We start from the raw sequence: 13,845 nt of genomic DNA on the forward strand, positions 1-13,845 counted from the left end.
TACACGACAGGCAGGTGTGATACTTGAACACATGACATGTTATGATGTCTGTTGATTGAAAAATGTTATACACAAAAAATGAGCATGTATTTACAAAACCCAACATTTCTATATAAACACACAATGAGCCGTGGGGCATCTGCAAATGAACCAGCCCTGACACTTGAGTGCACACCCACCCGCTCACACCCACCCATCCCGGCTGCTTCGTTTCTTGGGAAGTAAACCCAAGTACACAATATTGCACTTTTGATTTGCGATTGTACGCTTATAACTTTGTTTATATTTTTTTTCATAACCAGCAATGTATATTATATGTCATGAATAAGTGATAATTGTGTTTTAATTATGTTTGATTTTTTGGTTGCATGTGACCTTTAAGTGAAACATCTTTGGTAGGTCGGCGAGACGGGTATTGAAAAAGGACAGGCTGTCCAGAAGACGCATATCTAAACCTCTTTCGATGTGAACGAGGCCTCTTGGTTGTGACAACGGAGGTGGGAGAAGTCGGCCAGTTGACCGGACAATGGATACCAAAATCCATGGGAGTGGTATATGCGCTTGATCCAGAGCAATGTCATCGCACATGAGTTTAAATTCGTGCAGGATGACGTACTCTTCATTCTCAAGGTCATGTCTTAGGGACCAAGCTCTGAGATCCTCGCTCGATGTGAACGAATTCACTATTTTTTTTATAAATAGAACGGTACTTGTCCATCTGAAACATTAATGATACCATGCCTAAAATAAATATATTTCATGATACAGTAATTCAAATTGGTGTTATACTAAAGGAAACAGTAGATTAGGTCAAGACATTCACGATGCCATTATTTTCGCTCGATTCTATAGCATAGAAACGACGTAACAGTCTCATAACCCAACTACAATAGAAGATGACGTCGTACGACGCCGCCGGCATGTTCACGGGACAGGTCTCTGGGAGTAGTTGTCCTTAAAAAAAAGATTTCTAAAATCGGACGAGAAGGAGGCGAGAAATCGACGAAAATAAAAAAGACGTTTTTTATGACGTGACCCACTTCTAGCTTAGATCGATCATTACTCGGTCTGTATGGGTCCAATCTTGATGCGGATTAGTGCGTTGGAGTCGCCTTGTCTAGCCGCTTCCGTTTCGCGCTATATCGTCGGCATCGGTCTATAACTACAAGATATGACGAAAGCGATGACGTTATAACGAGCTCGTATCCGACGATGAGGTTGGTATAAATACTCGCGTTTTGTTTAAAAAACAAATGATTCGAATAAAATTGGAAATCGACTCCCAAGGTAAGGTAGTGAGAATATTTCTTAGTTCAGAGCGTTAATACGACGCATTTTCTAAAATTATTACGGTACCTATAATTTACGAACGTGAATAGCTTTCGATGACTGTAACTGGAGTTCTAATGGATCGATTTAAACGAAACTTTTAACATTATTTCCAATGTTGAACGAACTTTTTATTCATCGGTGCTACCAAACACGTTCGTTTCAGAGACATTTTTACATGATCGGCGTCCTATTATTTCATATGTTATTCAACGCAATTCGCAAACAAACAAAAATCAAGAGAATACTCTTTTCAAGGTCATTCCCATTATTTTGCCTATTTTGATTTTCGTATCTCAAAATGACAGTTGCAAAAGTTACATTTAAAAAAACAAAAAACAACAAAAAACCCGAAAAGATTCTTCCCGATCTATGTTTATCGCTTAGTACGACCTGGCATGTCTTTGTTACGTGAACGCTAATTACAACGCGAGTTGCGTCGGCCGTACCCCATGATTTCATAACATTTTTTAACCAATGGCAACGTCGCAAAGACCATTTTCATTTTTTTGAAACTTGAAATCTTATAGACGTACCTCTTCGCGACTTTGGCGTCACTTGCGTTTTGGCTTCCGACTTAAGTACATCTAGTGGTCCGCATTCAGAATGAATTCGTCATTTCCCATGTGAGTATTTCGGTATTTGTTTTACTTCTGGAAACACGATAACATTATTACGTTATAATATTGTTATTTATCGCAATTAATTTGGTTTGAATGTTTTTTCCTATGTTTTTTTTTTGTTTAACAGCGTTGACGGCACCTCCTCTCCCACCAGCGTGTCATTGCTGGCTACAACTTTGAATTATCCGTAAGTACTTTTTTCTTTCATTTCTTAGGTAAATTTTATTAGAATGTAATGTCAACAAAAGAATTTTACGAACGAAGGATCTTTGGATTACAAATTTTAACGAGTCGTGTTCATCTTTGCTCCTTATTTTTCATTTTAATTTCATTTGTAGTCTCTGGAGCAGCACTCCAATACGTCCAGGAGTGAAGACACTCAAGCGGCGTCTCTCTTACGAGGGAGAAGTGCCATCCCCCGTGTAAGTCGCTATTTTACTACATTTTGCATCTAGAAATTGCTTTTTATCCGCGGTATACTCGTATACATTTTTGCGCTCGGGGTTTGTCGATAGTCTTGTACGATACCACGTTCTTTAAACCAACCCATAGAAAGCATTCGCTTGATTTAATGGTAGTCTTTTTTTCTGTTCTGCGCGATACAATGCATACGGTCTCTGATAATTCTAAATTTATTCTGTTACTTCTACTCTGAAGGGAGAGAAAGGGAGACACCACGCTAGCACCGACTCCGTCGACTCCGTCGACTCCGTCGACTCCGAACTCGCCCTCCTGGGTGGAAACACCAAGTCCGAGGCAAGTGAGTATCATTCATTCATTCATTTTCACTCATTCATTTCATTCATTCAATTTTATAGACGCGACAATTAACCAGTAATCTTAAGTTTGTTTTATTCTAATTCCAATTCCTTTTCTTTTTAATCCTTTCAGAAGATCATACTCCTCGTGGCAGCCTCAAGGCAGATGCTCAGGGAAATAGAGGAACAGTTAGAATTTATTCAGGAAACCATTACTATTTTGGCTGTTTGGGAAAGTAAAAAAAACCAAACTTTTAAAATGATATAAAAAATTAAAAAACAAAAACTAAAAACAAAACTTCTATGAAATTGGGGTCTTTTGGAATAATGTGTTGGGGGGTTCTTTTATGATATATGTCGACCTAGTACACGAAATCTCGGCCGCATTATTATAAGAGATTCACCCGACTAAATGAACGACAGAACTGGGAGGAAAACGAGGATTTCTCGATCTCTGAACGCTCTTGGGAATTTACAGTGGATTTATTGTGCTTTCGGATTTGTTTATTCGTTGGAACGTCATCGACATACTGTGAGTATTGTGTGGTTTTTTATTTGTTATAGTCAATAGCGCTGTCACAAATCGCGGTCCTTGCGAGAGAGATGAAATGAATTTTCCTTTGTTCCCACCGTATCGCGGGCCGCTCTCAAGTCACGGTCCTTGCGCGAGAGATGAATGACTTTTCCTTTGTCTCCCGTAGCGCGGGCCGCTCTCGCGGAAACGTTCAACGAGGCTTGTTTAGGGCTGGGGGTCGTTTATTCTATCAGCCCTAACACAGCATTCTTATGCCAATGGAATGTAAACGGACTCAAATAGCATATGAATGAACTGGCTTATAAATAAGGGCTTGTTACTACACCGTTTCCGTCTTTGTTTTTGTCTTGTATTCTTTCAAACCGTCAGTTTATTACGATCAGTTTCACGTACTATATAAAAAAGGAAGTTGAAATCAATCAATAAATAAATTCAGTTGAAATTGAATTTGTGGGACCGTCACACAGTTTTCAAACGATGACTCGAAGGAAATGACGCTGACGTAGGGACGCTACGTTCATATATAGTTAGTTAGTTAGTTATAGGCTTTGTTCTATCGGTACTCCTTTTGATTGGCTAAATTATGATCGAAAACCAATCACCACTCATCTCCAAACCATTGTATAGTGAGGGACGCTATGGGACCATTTTTGGCATCGCGTCTTTCGTGACGTCATCGGGTTGATTGCTTCTCAATGGCCGCTTCTTCCACTTTTACCGTATTTTGGCATCGCTTGATTCGTGACGTCATCGACTCTTTGTGTCCTGACGCACGGGATAGGCCACGCCCCCCGGACCGTTTTGATCGAAAATTCGATCAAACAGAGGTATATACAACAGGGAGTATGCAGCAGGGCGTGGCGTCATCCCACAGATGACATCCTTACCTTGTCAGCTTGCTGACGGGGTTAACCTCTTTGGTCATGTGGACAAGCGTTAGACTTCGTGGTTCGAATCCCAGCACGGGAATCGGACATTTTATGGCCGCTACATATGCACCGGTTTTGCGACAGGACATCCCTGTGTCATTCATGCCGAAAACTTGCCATCGTGTATTGTCCTTCTTTAAAATGTTTACATGTTTACACCAAGGTGAATGGCGTCTCCGCAGCACGTCGACATGCAACCCATACCTTTGTTATATATTTAAGCACGTGCATTCCATGTGCATTCCCGTTTGATAGGGTATGGTCGCCTGCTTGGACCAAAATGTGCCTATAGTGTTTATCGGGTTATGGCACGCTTCACGTACAAGGTGTACTCTCCTACATTGTATGTGAGAGCATTAGATCAAGATTATTCGAGCAATACATGTACATACCAATGGAATTATACTATGCATCCTCTCATGACACATCTTTCAGAAACTTTACTTCTGTGTATTGCTGAAGTGGGACATACATAAACTCACACACTCTCACTCACACGCTCCACACACTGGCATCACACACTCACAAACCACGCTAACCGTGAAGAGTGAGTGAGTGAGTATGGTTTTACGCCGCTTTTTTAGCAGTATTCCAGCAATATCAAGGCAGGGCACACCAGACGCCGAACCGTTAAGATCCGGGTTAGAATTGATCTTCAGTAACCCATGCTTGTCTCCTCCCCGTGAAGATCCAGTTTAGAATTGATCTTCAGTAACCCGTGCTTGTCGTAAAAGGCGACTAACGGGATCGGGTGGTCAGGCTCGCTGACTTGGTTGACACATGTTATCGTATCCCAATTGCGTTGATCAATGCTCATGATGTTGATCACTGGATTCTCTGATCCAGACTCGATTACTTACATACCGCCACCATATAGCTAAGGTATTGCTGAGTGCGGCGTAAACCAACAAACTTTTATATCCAACCCACTCACTCACCCATGTTTCCTATTCCTTGGGATTAGAGAAATAATTCGACTTAACCCGGGTTCGATATATACAATTCCAATAATAACGTGGCACTTCTATCAATGTAATTGAAAACACAAACCATGCCTATCCCTTTGAAGCATTCAAATTAACAAAGACATCAAACAATTCAGTTTTTAATCAGCACTAAGCATACATCTTAAAAATAACACAATACATCTTAAAAATAACACAATACATGTTCGTGAGTGAGTTTAGTTTTACGCCGCCTTTAGCAATATTCCAGTAATATCACGGCGGGGGACACCAGAAATGGGCTTCACACATTGTACCCATGTGGGGAATCGAACCCGGGTCTTCGGCGTGACGAGCGATCGCTTTAACCACTAGGCTACCCCACCGCCCCACAATACATGCTAAATGATGACGATGTTCTGACAAACAAAGCCCGGGCTACCTGGGAAACCACAGGATCATGGTTTTTGCAAGCCAAGATGATTTGCCAAAAAAGCTTTTAGCGTGTGACATTCTTGGCACAGGTCATTTGATATGTACTTCAAGACAATTCTGATAGTGTTCTCGGGTAATGTATAAGTGAAATAATCTGAACTATGGACAACCAAGGAGCAATGAAAATACCGAGATCTGTTAATACTCACATACGGTTGATGTTCACGTAATGAATCTCATAGCAAAGTGTCCTCACGACAGGAAAGAAATAATTTGTAAAGCCACAGTAATGATTTTTGTGGACATAAAATTTCCTGAATCCTGCATCATGGACGTCTTTCAATATTTTCAGTCTGTTGATGCAGTCATTCCTGTCACTGCAAGCTCCGTGATATTCCACGAGAAACTGTCTGACTTTGGACAGTTCGCCGGATGACACCATGTTGGGGATTGAAGGCCATTCTGATCTTTCCACATCCATCTTCAAGACATCAATGACTCTCTGGAAAACAAAAGGAATTATTTTACCGGATGAGAGAGAGAGAGAGAGATGGAGGGGGATGGAGAGAGAAGGGGGGGAGGGAGAGGGGGAGAGTGAGAGAGGGGGAGAGAGAGGGAGAGAGAGAGTTTCAATAGTGATGTGTGCGAGAGAGAGAGTTTCAATAGTGATGTGTGCGAGCGAGAGAGAGAGTTTCAATAGTGATGTGTGCGAGAGAGAGAGAGAGAGAGAGAGAGTTAGTTTCAATAGTGATGTGTGCAGTGTGTGTTAAACAACAAACAGATCATACGTTGAGGGTCAAATAGTCTGATTTCCTGGAAGCAGACATCGGAAAACCAGGATATTCACGGGAGCAGTGACATGACTAACAATTACTATAAATGGGGCCACGAAGGCATTCACGGGAGCAGTGACATGTCAAAATATGTCAAATGTCAAATGTCAATATATGTTTGTGTCACTTACCCCCGTGTGGTTCAACATTTTCTTCATACTCGTCAATGTCAGCATGTCCCAAGCTGCCTTTTTGTAGTCTCTTCCATCAATGCCTATCCTCAAAAACCGGACACGTGGCGACCTCTGGTAACTGGCCTGGTTCATACTGAAATATGATTATTATCACTATCGTCATTACTATTTTTACAGACAGGCAGTCTTCCTACATAAATGCCAAGGAGAAAATGAGTGAGTGAGTCAGTTTAGTTTTACGTCGCACTTAGCAATATTATAGCTATATAGCGGCGGTCTGTAAATATTCGAGTATGGACCACACAATCCAGTGATCAACAGCATCAGCATCGATCTACGCAATTGTATACGATGATATGTGCCAACCAAGTCAGGGAGCCTGACCACCCGATCCCGTTAGTCGCCTTTTACGACGAGCACGGGTTACTGAAGATCAGTTCTAACCCGGATCTTCACGGGGAGGAGACAAGCATGGGTTACTGAAGGTCAGTTCTAACCCGGATCTTCACGGGGAGGAGACAAGCACGGGTTACTGAAGATCAGTTCTAACCCGGATCTTCACGGGGAGGAGACAAGCATGGGTTACTGAAGGTCAGTTCTAACCCGGATCTTCACGGGGAGGAGACAAGCACGGGTTACTGAAGGTCAGTTCTAACCCGGATCTTCACGGGGAGGAGACAAGCATGGGTTACTGAAGGTCAGTTCTAATGGGTTACTGCCCGGATCTTCACGGGGAGGAGACAAGCATGGGTTACTGAAGGTCAGTTCTAACCCGGATCTTCACGGGGAGGAGACAAGCACGGGTTACTGAAGATCAGTTCTAACCCGGATCTTCACGGGGAGGAGACAAGCATGGGTTACTGAAGGTCAGTTCTAACCCGGATCTTCACGGGTCGGCAATCTTGGAACTTTACATGGCAAGTATCTTTACCTGCTGACTTTTCCCGCACACCTCAAATCATGATCAATACGAAAACGAATACGATCTATGCACGCACGCACGCACGCACGCACGTACGCACGCACACACACACACACCGTGATATTGCTTGAATATTGACAAAAGCGGCATGCATAGAAGTTAACTAAACTGAGTTTCATTTCACGGAAACGGAAACCCTTTACTAAGACACTTGTTTGTGTAACATGTCAGGTCTTTGATGTTGCTGATGTTCTCTACAAGCATTTTCTGACGCAAACTAAAAATTCGCAGAAAATCAAAACTGTAGGACATGTGTACACATATTTTGCAAAATTGACTTTCAAATGTCTTAAAACTGTTTCATAGATTCGGTGGTCGAATCAAAAATATAAATAACTTTGCAAAACAAGATTCTATCGATGATGGGATTGGAAATTGTCACACAGCCCTAGCACAGCTGACATGCACAGGCGAAGGGATCTCATTCATTCAGAAATAGTCTGTTTATTCCGTATGGTTTACGGTTCGAACCCAATAGATGCTACTTGTCAGAGGCGATTTGGGTATTGGATGGACAACCTCGATGACTCTGGCATGGACTATGGGCAAAAATGTCCAGACTCCAGGATGTCCAGATTCCAGGATGTCCAGATTCCAGGATGTCTAAATCATTAACATCTGGCAGACTCCAGACTCCAGGATGTCCAGACTATAGACTCCAGGGTGTCCAGACTCCAGGATGTCCAGACTCCAGGGTGTCCAGACTCCAGACTCCCGGATGTCCAGACTCCAGACTCCCGGATGTCCAGACTCCAGGGTCCAGGATGTCCAGACTCCAGACTCCAGGATGTCCAGACTCCAGGGTGTCCAAACTCAAGAGTCCAGGGTGTCCAGACTCCCGGATGTCCAGACTCAAGACTCCCGGATGTCCAGACTCGAGACTCCAGGGTGTCCAGACTCCAGATACCAGGGTGTCAAGACTCCAGACTCCAGGGTGTCCAGACTCCCGGATGTCCAGACTCAAGACTCCCGTATGTCCAGACTCCAGACTCCAGGGTGTCCAGACTCCAGGGTGTCAAGACTCCAGACTCCAGGATGTCCAGACTCAAGACTCCCGGATGTCCAGACTCCAGACTCCAGGGTGTCCAGACTCCAGATACCAGGGTGTCAAGACTCCAGACTCCCGGATGTCCAGACTCAAGACTCCCGGATGTCCAGCCTCCAGACTCCCGGATGTCTAGACTCAAGACTCCCGGATGTCTAGACTCCAGACTCCCGGATGTCCAGACTCCAGACTCCAGGGTGTCCAGACTCCAGACTCCCGGATGTCCAGACTCCAGACTCCAGGGTGTCCAGACTCCAGACTCCAGGGTGTCCAGACTCCAGACTCCCGGATGTCCAGACTCCAGACTCCCGGATGTCCAGACTCCAGGGTCCAGGATGTCCAGACTCCAGACTCCAGGATGTCCAGACTCCAGGGTGTCCAAACTCAAGAGTCCAGGGTGTCCAGACTCCCGGATGTCCAGACTCAAGACTCCCGGATGTCCAGACTCGAGACTCCAGGGTGTCCAGACTCCAGATACCAGGGTGTCAAGACTCCAGACTCCAGGGTGTCCAGACTCCCGGATGTCCAGACTCAAGACTCCCGTATGTCCAGACTCAAGACTCCCGTATGTCCAGACTCCAGACTCCAGGGTGTCCAGACTCCAGGGTGTCAAGACTCCAGACTCCAGGATGTCCAGACTCAAGACTCCCGGATGTCCAGACTCCAGACTCCAGGGTGTCCAGACTCCAGATACCAGGGTGTCAAGACTCCAGACTCCCGGATGTCCAGCCTCCAGACTCCCGGATGTCCAGCCTCCAGACTCCCGGATGTCTAGACTCAAGACTCCCGGATGTCTAGACTCCAGACTCCCGGATGTCCAGACTCCAGACTCCAGGGTGTCCAGACTCCAGACTCCCGGATGTCCAGACTCCAGACTCCAGGGTGTCCAGACTCCAGACTCCAGGGTGTCCAGACTCCAGACTCCCGGATGTCCAGACTCCAGACTCCCGGATGTCTAAATTATACTATTCACACTTTACTACGGATCAAGTCATGGATTCAACAGACAACTATTATGTGGGTGCAAATTTGGTTTAAATGCCTGTAAGCATATATCCTAGGTTTCAGTATGTCACTGCATCTTGTGGATCCTATATCTGCTATTGACATGTGTTTTTTATTTGTCAAAGACTCATTCCATGATTTGCCAAAATGGTTGATTGGTGCCAAGAAAAACCATTTTCATGGTTACTCATGTATCAAGAACATAAGGTTAGATTAAAGTGACTATTTTGCCTAATGAGGGGTTACCATATTATTATGTATCCACTTTTAAAGTGATTCAATTTCCAATTATAAGCTACATTTAAGTAAAGTTGTGAATTTTTGTGATCCTTAGCAAAGTGTGAGTAGTATATTAACATCTGCCAGATAACAACATATTGTTGATATGCGTCCGAACAAATAAACAAACAACCGACCTGCACAAACGTATATACAAACCTTGGATCAAAGGCAAAAACATTGCACTCATAATTTTTGGCCGTGTCATCGTCAAAGGAAAAATCGTTGTTGATTCTGTGGAATAAAAGGCATTACATATGAAAGTGTGTTATGACAAAACCAAGAGTGAGTGAGTGAGTGAGTGAGTGAGTGAGTGAGTGAGTGAGTGAGTGAGTGAGTGAGTGAGTGAGTGAGTGAGTGAGTGAGTGAGTGAGTGAGTGAGTGAGTGAGTGAGTGAGTGAGTGAGTGAGTGAGTGAGTGAGTGAGTGAGTGAGTGAGTGAGTGAGTGAGTTTAGTTTTACGCTGCACTCAGCAATATTCCAGCTATATGGCGGCTTGGGAACAAGAGTGAGTGAGTGAGTTTAGTTTTACGCTGCACTCAGCAATATTCCAGCTATATGGCGGCTTGGGAACAAGAGTGAGTGAGTGAGTTTAGTTTTACGCTGCACTCAGCAATATTCCAGCTAAATGGCGGCTTAGGAACAAGAGTGAGTGAGTGAGTTTAGTTTTACGCTGCACTCAGCAATATTTCAGCTATATGGCGGCTTGGGAACAAGAGTGAGTGAGTGAGTGAGTTTAGTTTTACGATGCACTCAGCAATATTCCAGCTATATGGGAGTATATGGGAGTATACATATATATTATATTTTCTTCATGTCTCATTTGAGGCGAATCTGCAGATATTGATGTACGATAATGGATAGAATTGAGAAAATATCCTAAAGTGCGATGAAAACTTTCCCATTTGTGTATTTATGTTTTATTGACAGAATCCCTGCGCAGAGCTAGCGATTGTCACATGTATAGAGATATAGTTGCTGATGGATTGCCGTGCATCTCACTGTCCAAGCTACGGATGCATGGTTATACACTCTTCAAAAAAGAAACGCATAGGCGTTTCCAGCAGCTCATATCGATATATTTTGACAGAAATCGTCATTAAGACAATTCCTATGTTCGAATCCCGTTAATCATGTCGTAGTTGTTGTGTACAGCATCCCAAAATGTGTTTGTAATCGTTTGTCATAAAAAATGAAAACGATACATGAAAAGTGCATGCAGAAAAAGTTTTCCACGTAATGCACGTGAATGTGTCGGGCACATGACTTGAGACATCGACTATAAAAGGACAAACCAAATCCATCATTTCACTATGAAGTAAACGAGGATAGACGAAGAATTCTCCAAGCAATATTCCGACGACTTTTGCAATCCCTTCCATGGCGGCGTTCAGCAGTGAGGGCTGCAAGGGGTGGTGTCACCAGGTACTGGCCTGAACTCCCCCTTGTGTCCACACACGTGCAGTGAGCGAACTGAATTAATGCTGACAATGACAACAATACACATGTTCATCCGTGTGTCGAATTTCCTTCATCCATGTTCAAGCCTCATCGACTTATGTACTGACTGACTGACTGATTGAGTTTTAGTTTTACGCCGCTTTTAGCAATATTCCACCAATATCACGTGGGGACACCAGAAAATAGGCTTAACACATTGTACCCATGTGGGGAATCGAACCCGGGTCTTCGGCGTGACGAGCGAACGCTTTAACCACTAGGCTACCCCACCGCCCGACTTATGTACACTTGAACACGTTTAATACGTTTCCTTATTTTTGGCCAATGCATTTTTTTTTTTCTGAAGAGTGTAATATTGTGCAAAAAGGTATATAAAGTGCATGAATGGCTCTCAATAGGTTTTCACAAAATGCAGAATAAGCTCCTTTGTTCACAATGAGAGAAAGAGAAGAGTCTAATCAGGCGATATACAAATATGTATTTGGCAGCGACGTTATGCCGAGTCATCACCACACCAGGATGTGGCGCAACACCACGTGGTTACGGAGTTAAAGATATGACCCCACTTGTGCAAAGCGATCTTAACGATAAGTGAGTGAATGAGTGAGCGAATTTAGTTTGACGCCGCCTTTAGCAATATTCCAGCAATATCACGACAGGGGGACACCAGAAATGGGCTTCTCACAGTGTACCCATGTGGGGAATCGAACCCGGGTCTTCGGCGTCACGAACGAGCGCTTTAACCACAAGGCTACCCCATCTCCCCTCCTAACGCTAACTCCCATACTCTAACATGCACTTGAGATGGTACATGACTTGTGAGAATATGTTCAAAGGGGTTGCGCTGGGAGAACATATATGTTCGTTTTATATTTTGAAACGTATCTTTTTTCAATTTTAACATACCCGTGAAGGTCCGGGTTAGAATATTGATCTTCAGTAACCCATGCTTGTCGTAAGAGGCGACAAACGGGATCGGGTGGTCAGGCTCGCTGACTTGGTTGACACATGTCATCGATTCCCAATTGCGTAGATCGATGCTAATGCTGTTGATCACTGGATTGTGTGGTCCAGACTCGATTATTTACAGGTGGAACATTGCTGAGTGAGGCGTACAACTAAACTCACTCACTTCGATTTTAACAAGACGCGTTCGTGTCCCACATTCCGTTGTCAGTGTAAAGTACACGTGTTATATTTTTTAGGAAATACTCAGCCCTGGGCATGGCATGAAGGGTGCAAACATGTCTCCAAACTTAATATGTATCCTTCATTTGCTCCGCACCCGTGAAACTTCGGGTTAGAACTGGTCTTCAGTAACCCATGCTTGTCGTAAGAGGCGACTAACAGGATCAGGTTGTCAGGCTCCCTGCCTTGTTTGACACATGGCATCGTATCCCAATTGCGTAGATCGATGCTCCTGCTCGATTATTAACAGACCGCCGCTATATAGCTGGATTGTTGCTGAGTGCGGCGTAAAACATAATTCACTTACTCACTCATTTTCTCCTTGGCATTTATAAAAGTGTCTCCATACCATTCTCTTTCTTGGACTAATACGTGTTCCAGTTAATTGACTACTCACCCAAACGAGTACACGATACAATTCTTTACTGGGCGGTAACCAGGGTCGTCACAGATCTCCCAGCCTCCATCCCCCAGTTTGCCCATGCGCAGCTTCCGGTTGCACAATGTATCTGTGTTGTCAAGGTAACTGAACAGCAAAAAAAATAAAAATAAAAATTAATTATTCATTTAATAATTGTGTATAGTGTATCATATCTCGATTTTTTATGGGCATGTTTCCCACAGGGATTTGAACAATCTAACAGATCTCGTAAGAGACAACCAATTGGCAAGACGATTGACATGAATGACTGCGTGGTTTATCTGGTGAAGAACATTTGCATTCCACCGTCAGGTATATTGAATTCTACTATGGCTACGTGAAATGATCGATTTTGATTGGTCAATCAATAAAATTAGACGCCATCAATTTTGGATTGAAAATTCGTCTGATTTCATGACCGCTTCACTGCGCACGTATACAACACTGCCGCATCAGCTTGACCACCAACATGGCTAATATCAACACAACAGACGTGATGGAAATGCTGATAAAACATTTATGAAAACTCGAAAAATACAATTATTATATGATTTTTCCTCCACAATTATTAGGGAACCTAACTATCATATAACCTTCTATAATAAAAATATTCAAACTCAATTACAATACACAGCCCCAAACATAAACAAACAATATCTAACATGTAAATCAGAAAGCCTTGTAAATTTCATCCCTATCTATACAAAATGTGCAGCAAATCCTTACTAAACATTTACCTACCTGGTAAATGGTATATTTGTTTCCGTTTAGAATCATAAGAATGGGAAATTCGCACGATAACGGTCAGGCGAAACACAAAATTTATGCCACTCACACTCCATCATGTCCCGTTGCATCGTTCAAAAAATACATGTAAAAACTTGAACCACCAGAATTCCGCTCTCTGCCAGCTTCCCCACAAGGCTGTCACTTTTGGTGATCTAT

General features: G+C 43.3%; 1 protein-coding gene across 1 annotated transcript in view; it reads right to left on the reverse strand.

Moving 5' to 3' along the window:
• Positions 1-5,758: 5,758 nt before the first annotated feature.
• The window catches only part of LOC124264997 (probable methyltransferase-like protein 24), a 32,887-nt gene continuing 24,800 nt past the window's right edge, over positions 5,759-13,845 (reverse strand). The window contains exons 6-9 of the mRNA XM_046699774.1: positions 12,877-13,005; positions 9,991-10,065; positions 6,518-6,653; positions 5,759-6,055 (exon numbers count right to left, since the gene is read on the reverse strand). Of these exons, the coding sequence (XP_046555730.1) occupies positions 5,759-6,055; positions 6,518-6,653; positions 9,991-10,065; positions 12,877-13,005 (637 nt within the window). The remainder of the gene's footprint in view (positions 6,056-6,517; positions 6,654-9,990; positions 10,066-12,876; positions 13,006-13,845) is intronic.

The sequence above is a fragment of the Haliotis rubra genome, unplaced genomic scaffold, assembly GCF_003918875.1.
Source record: "Haliotis rubra isolate DU_JTF1 unplaced genomic scaffold, ASM391887v1 Scf955, whole genome shotgun sequence".
In the NCBI taxonomy this organism is placed as follows: domain Eukaryota; kingdom Metazoa; phylum Mollusca; class Gastropoda; order Lepetellida; family Haliotidae; genus Haliotis; species Haliotis rubra.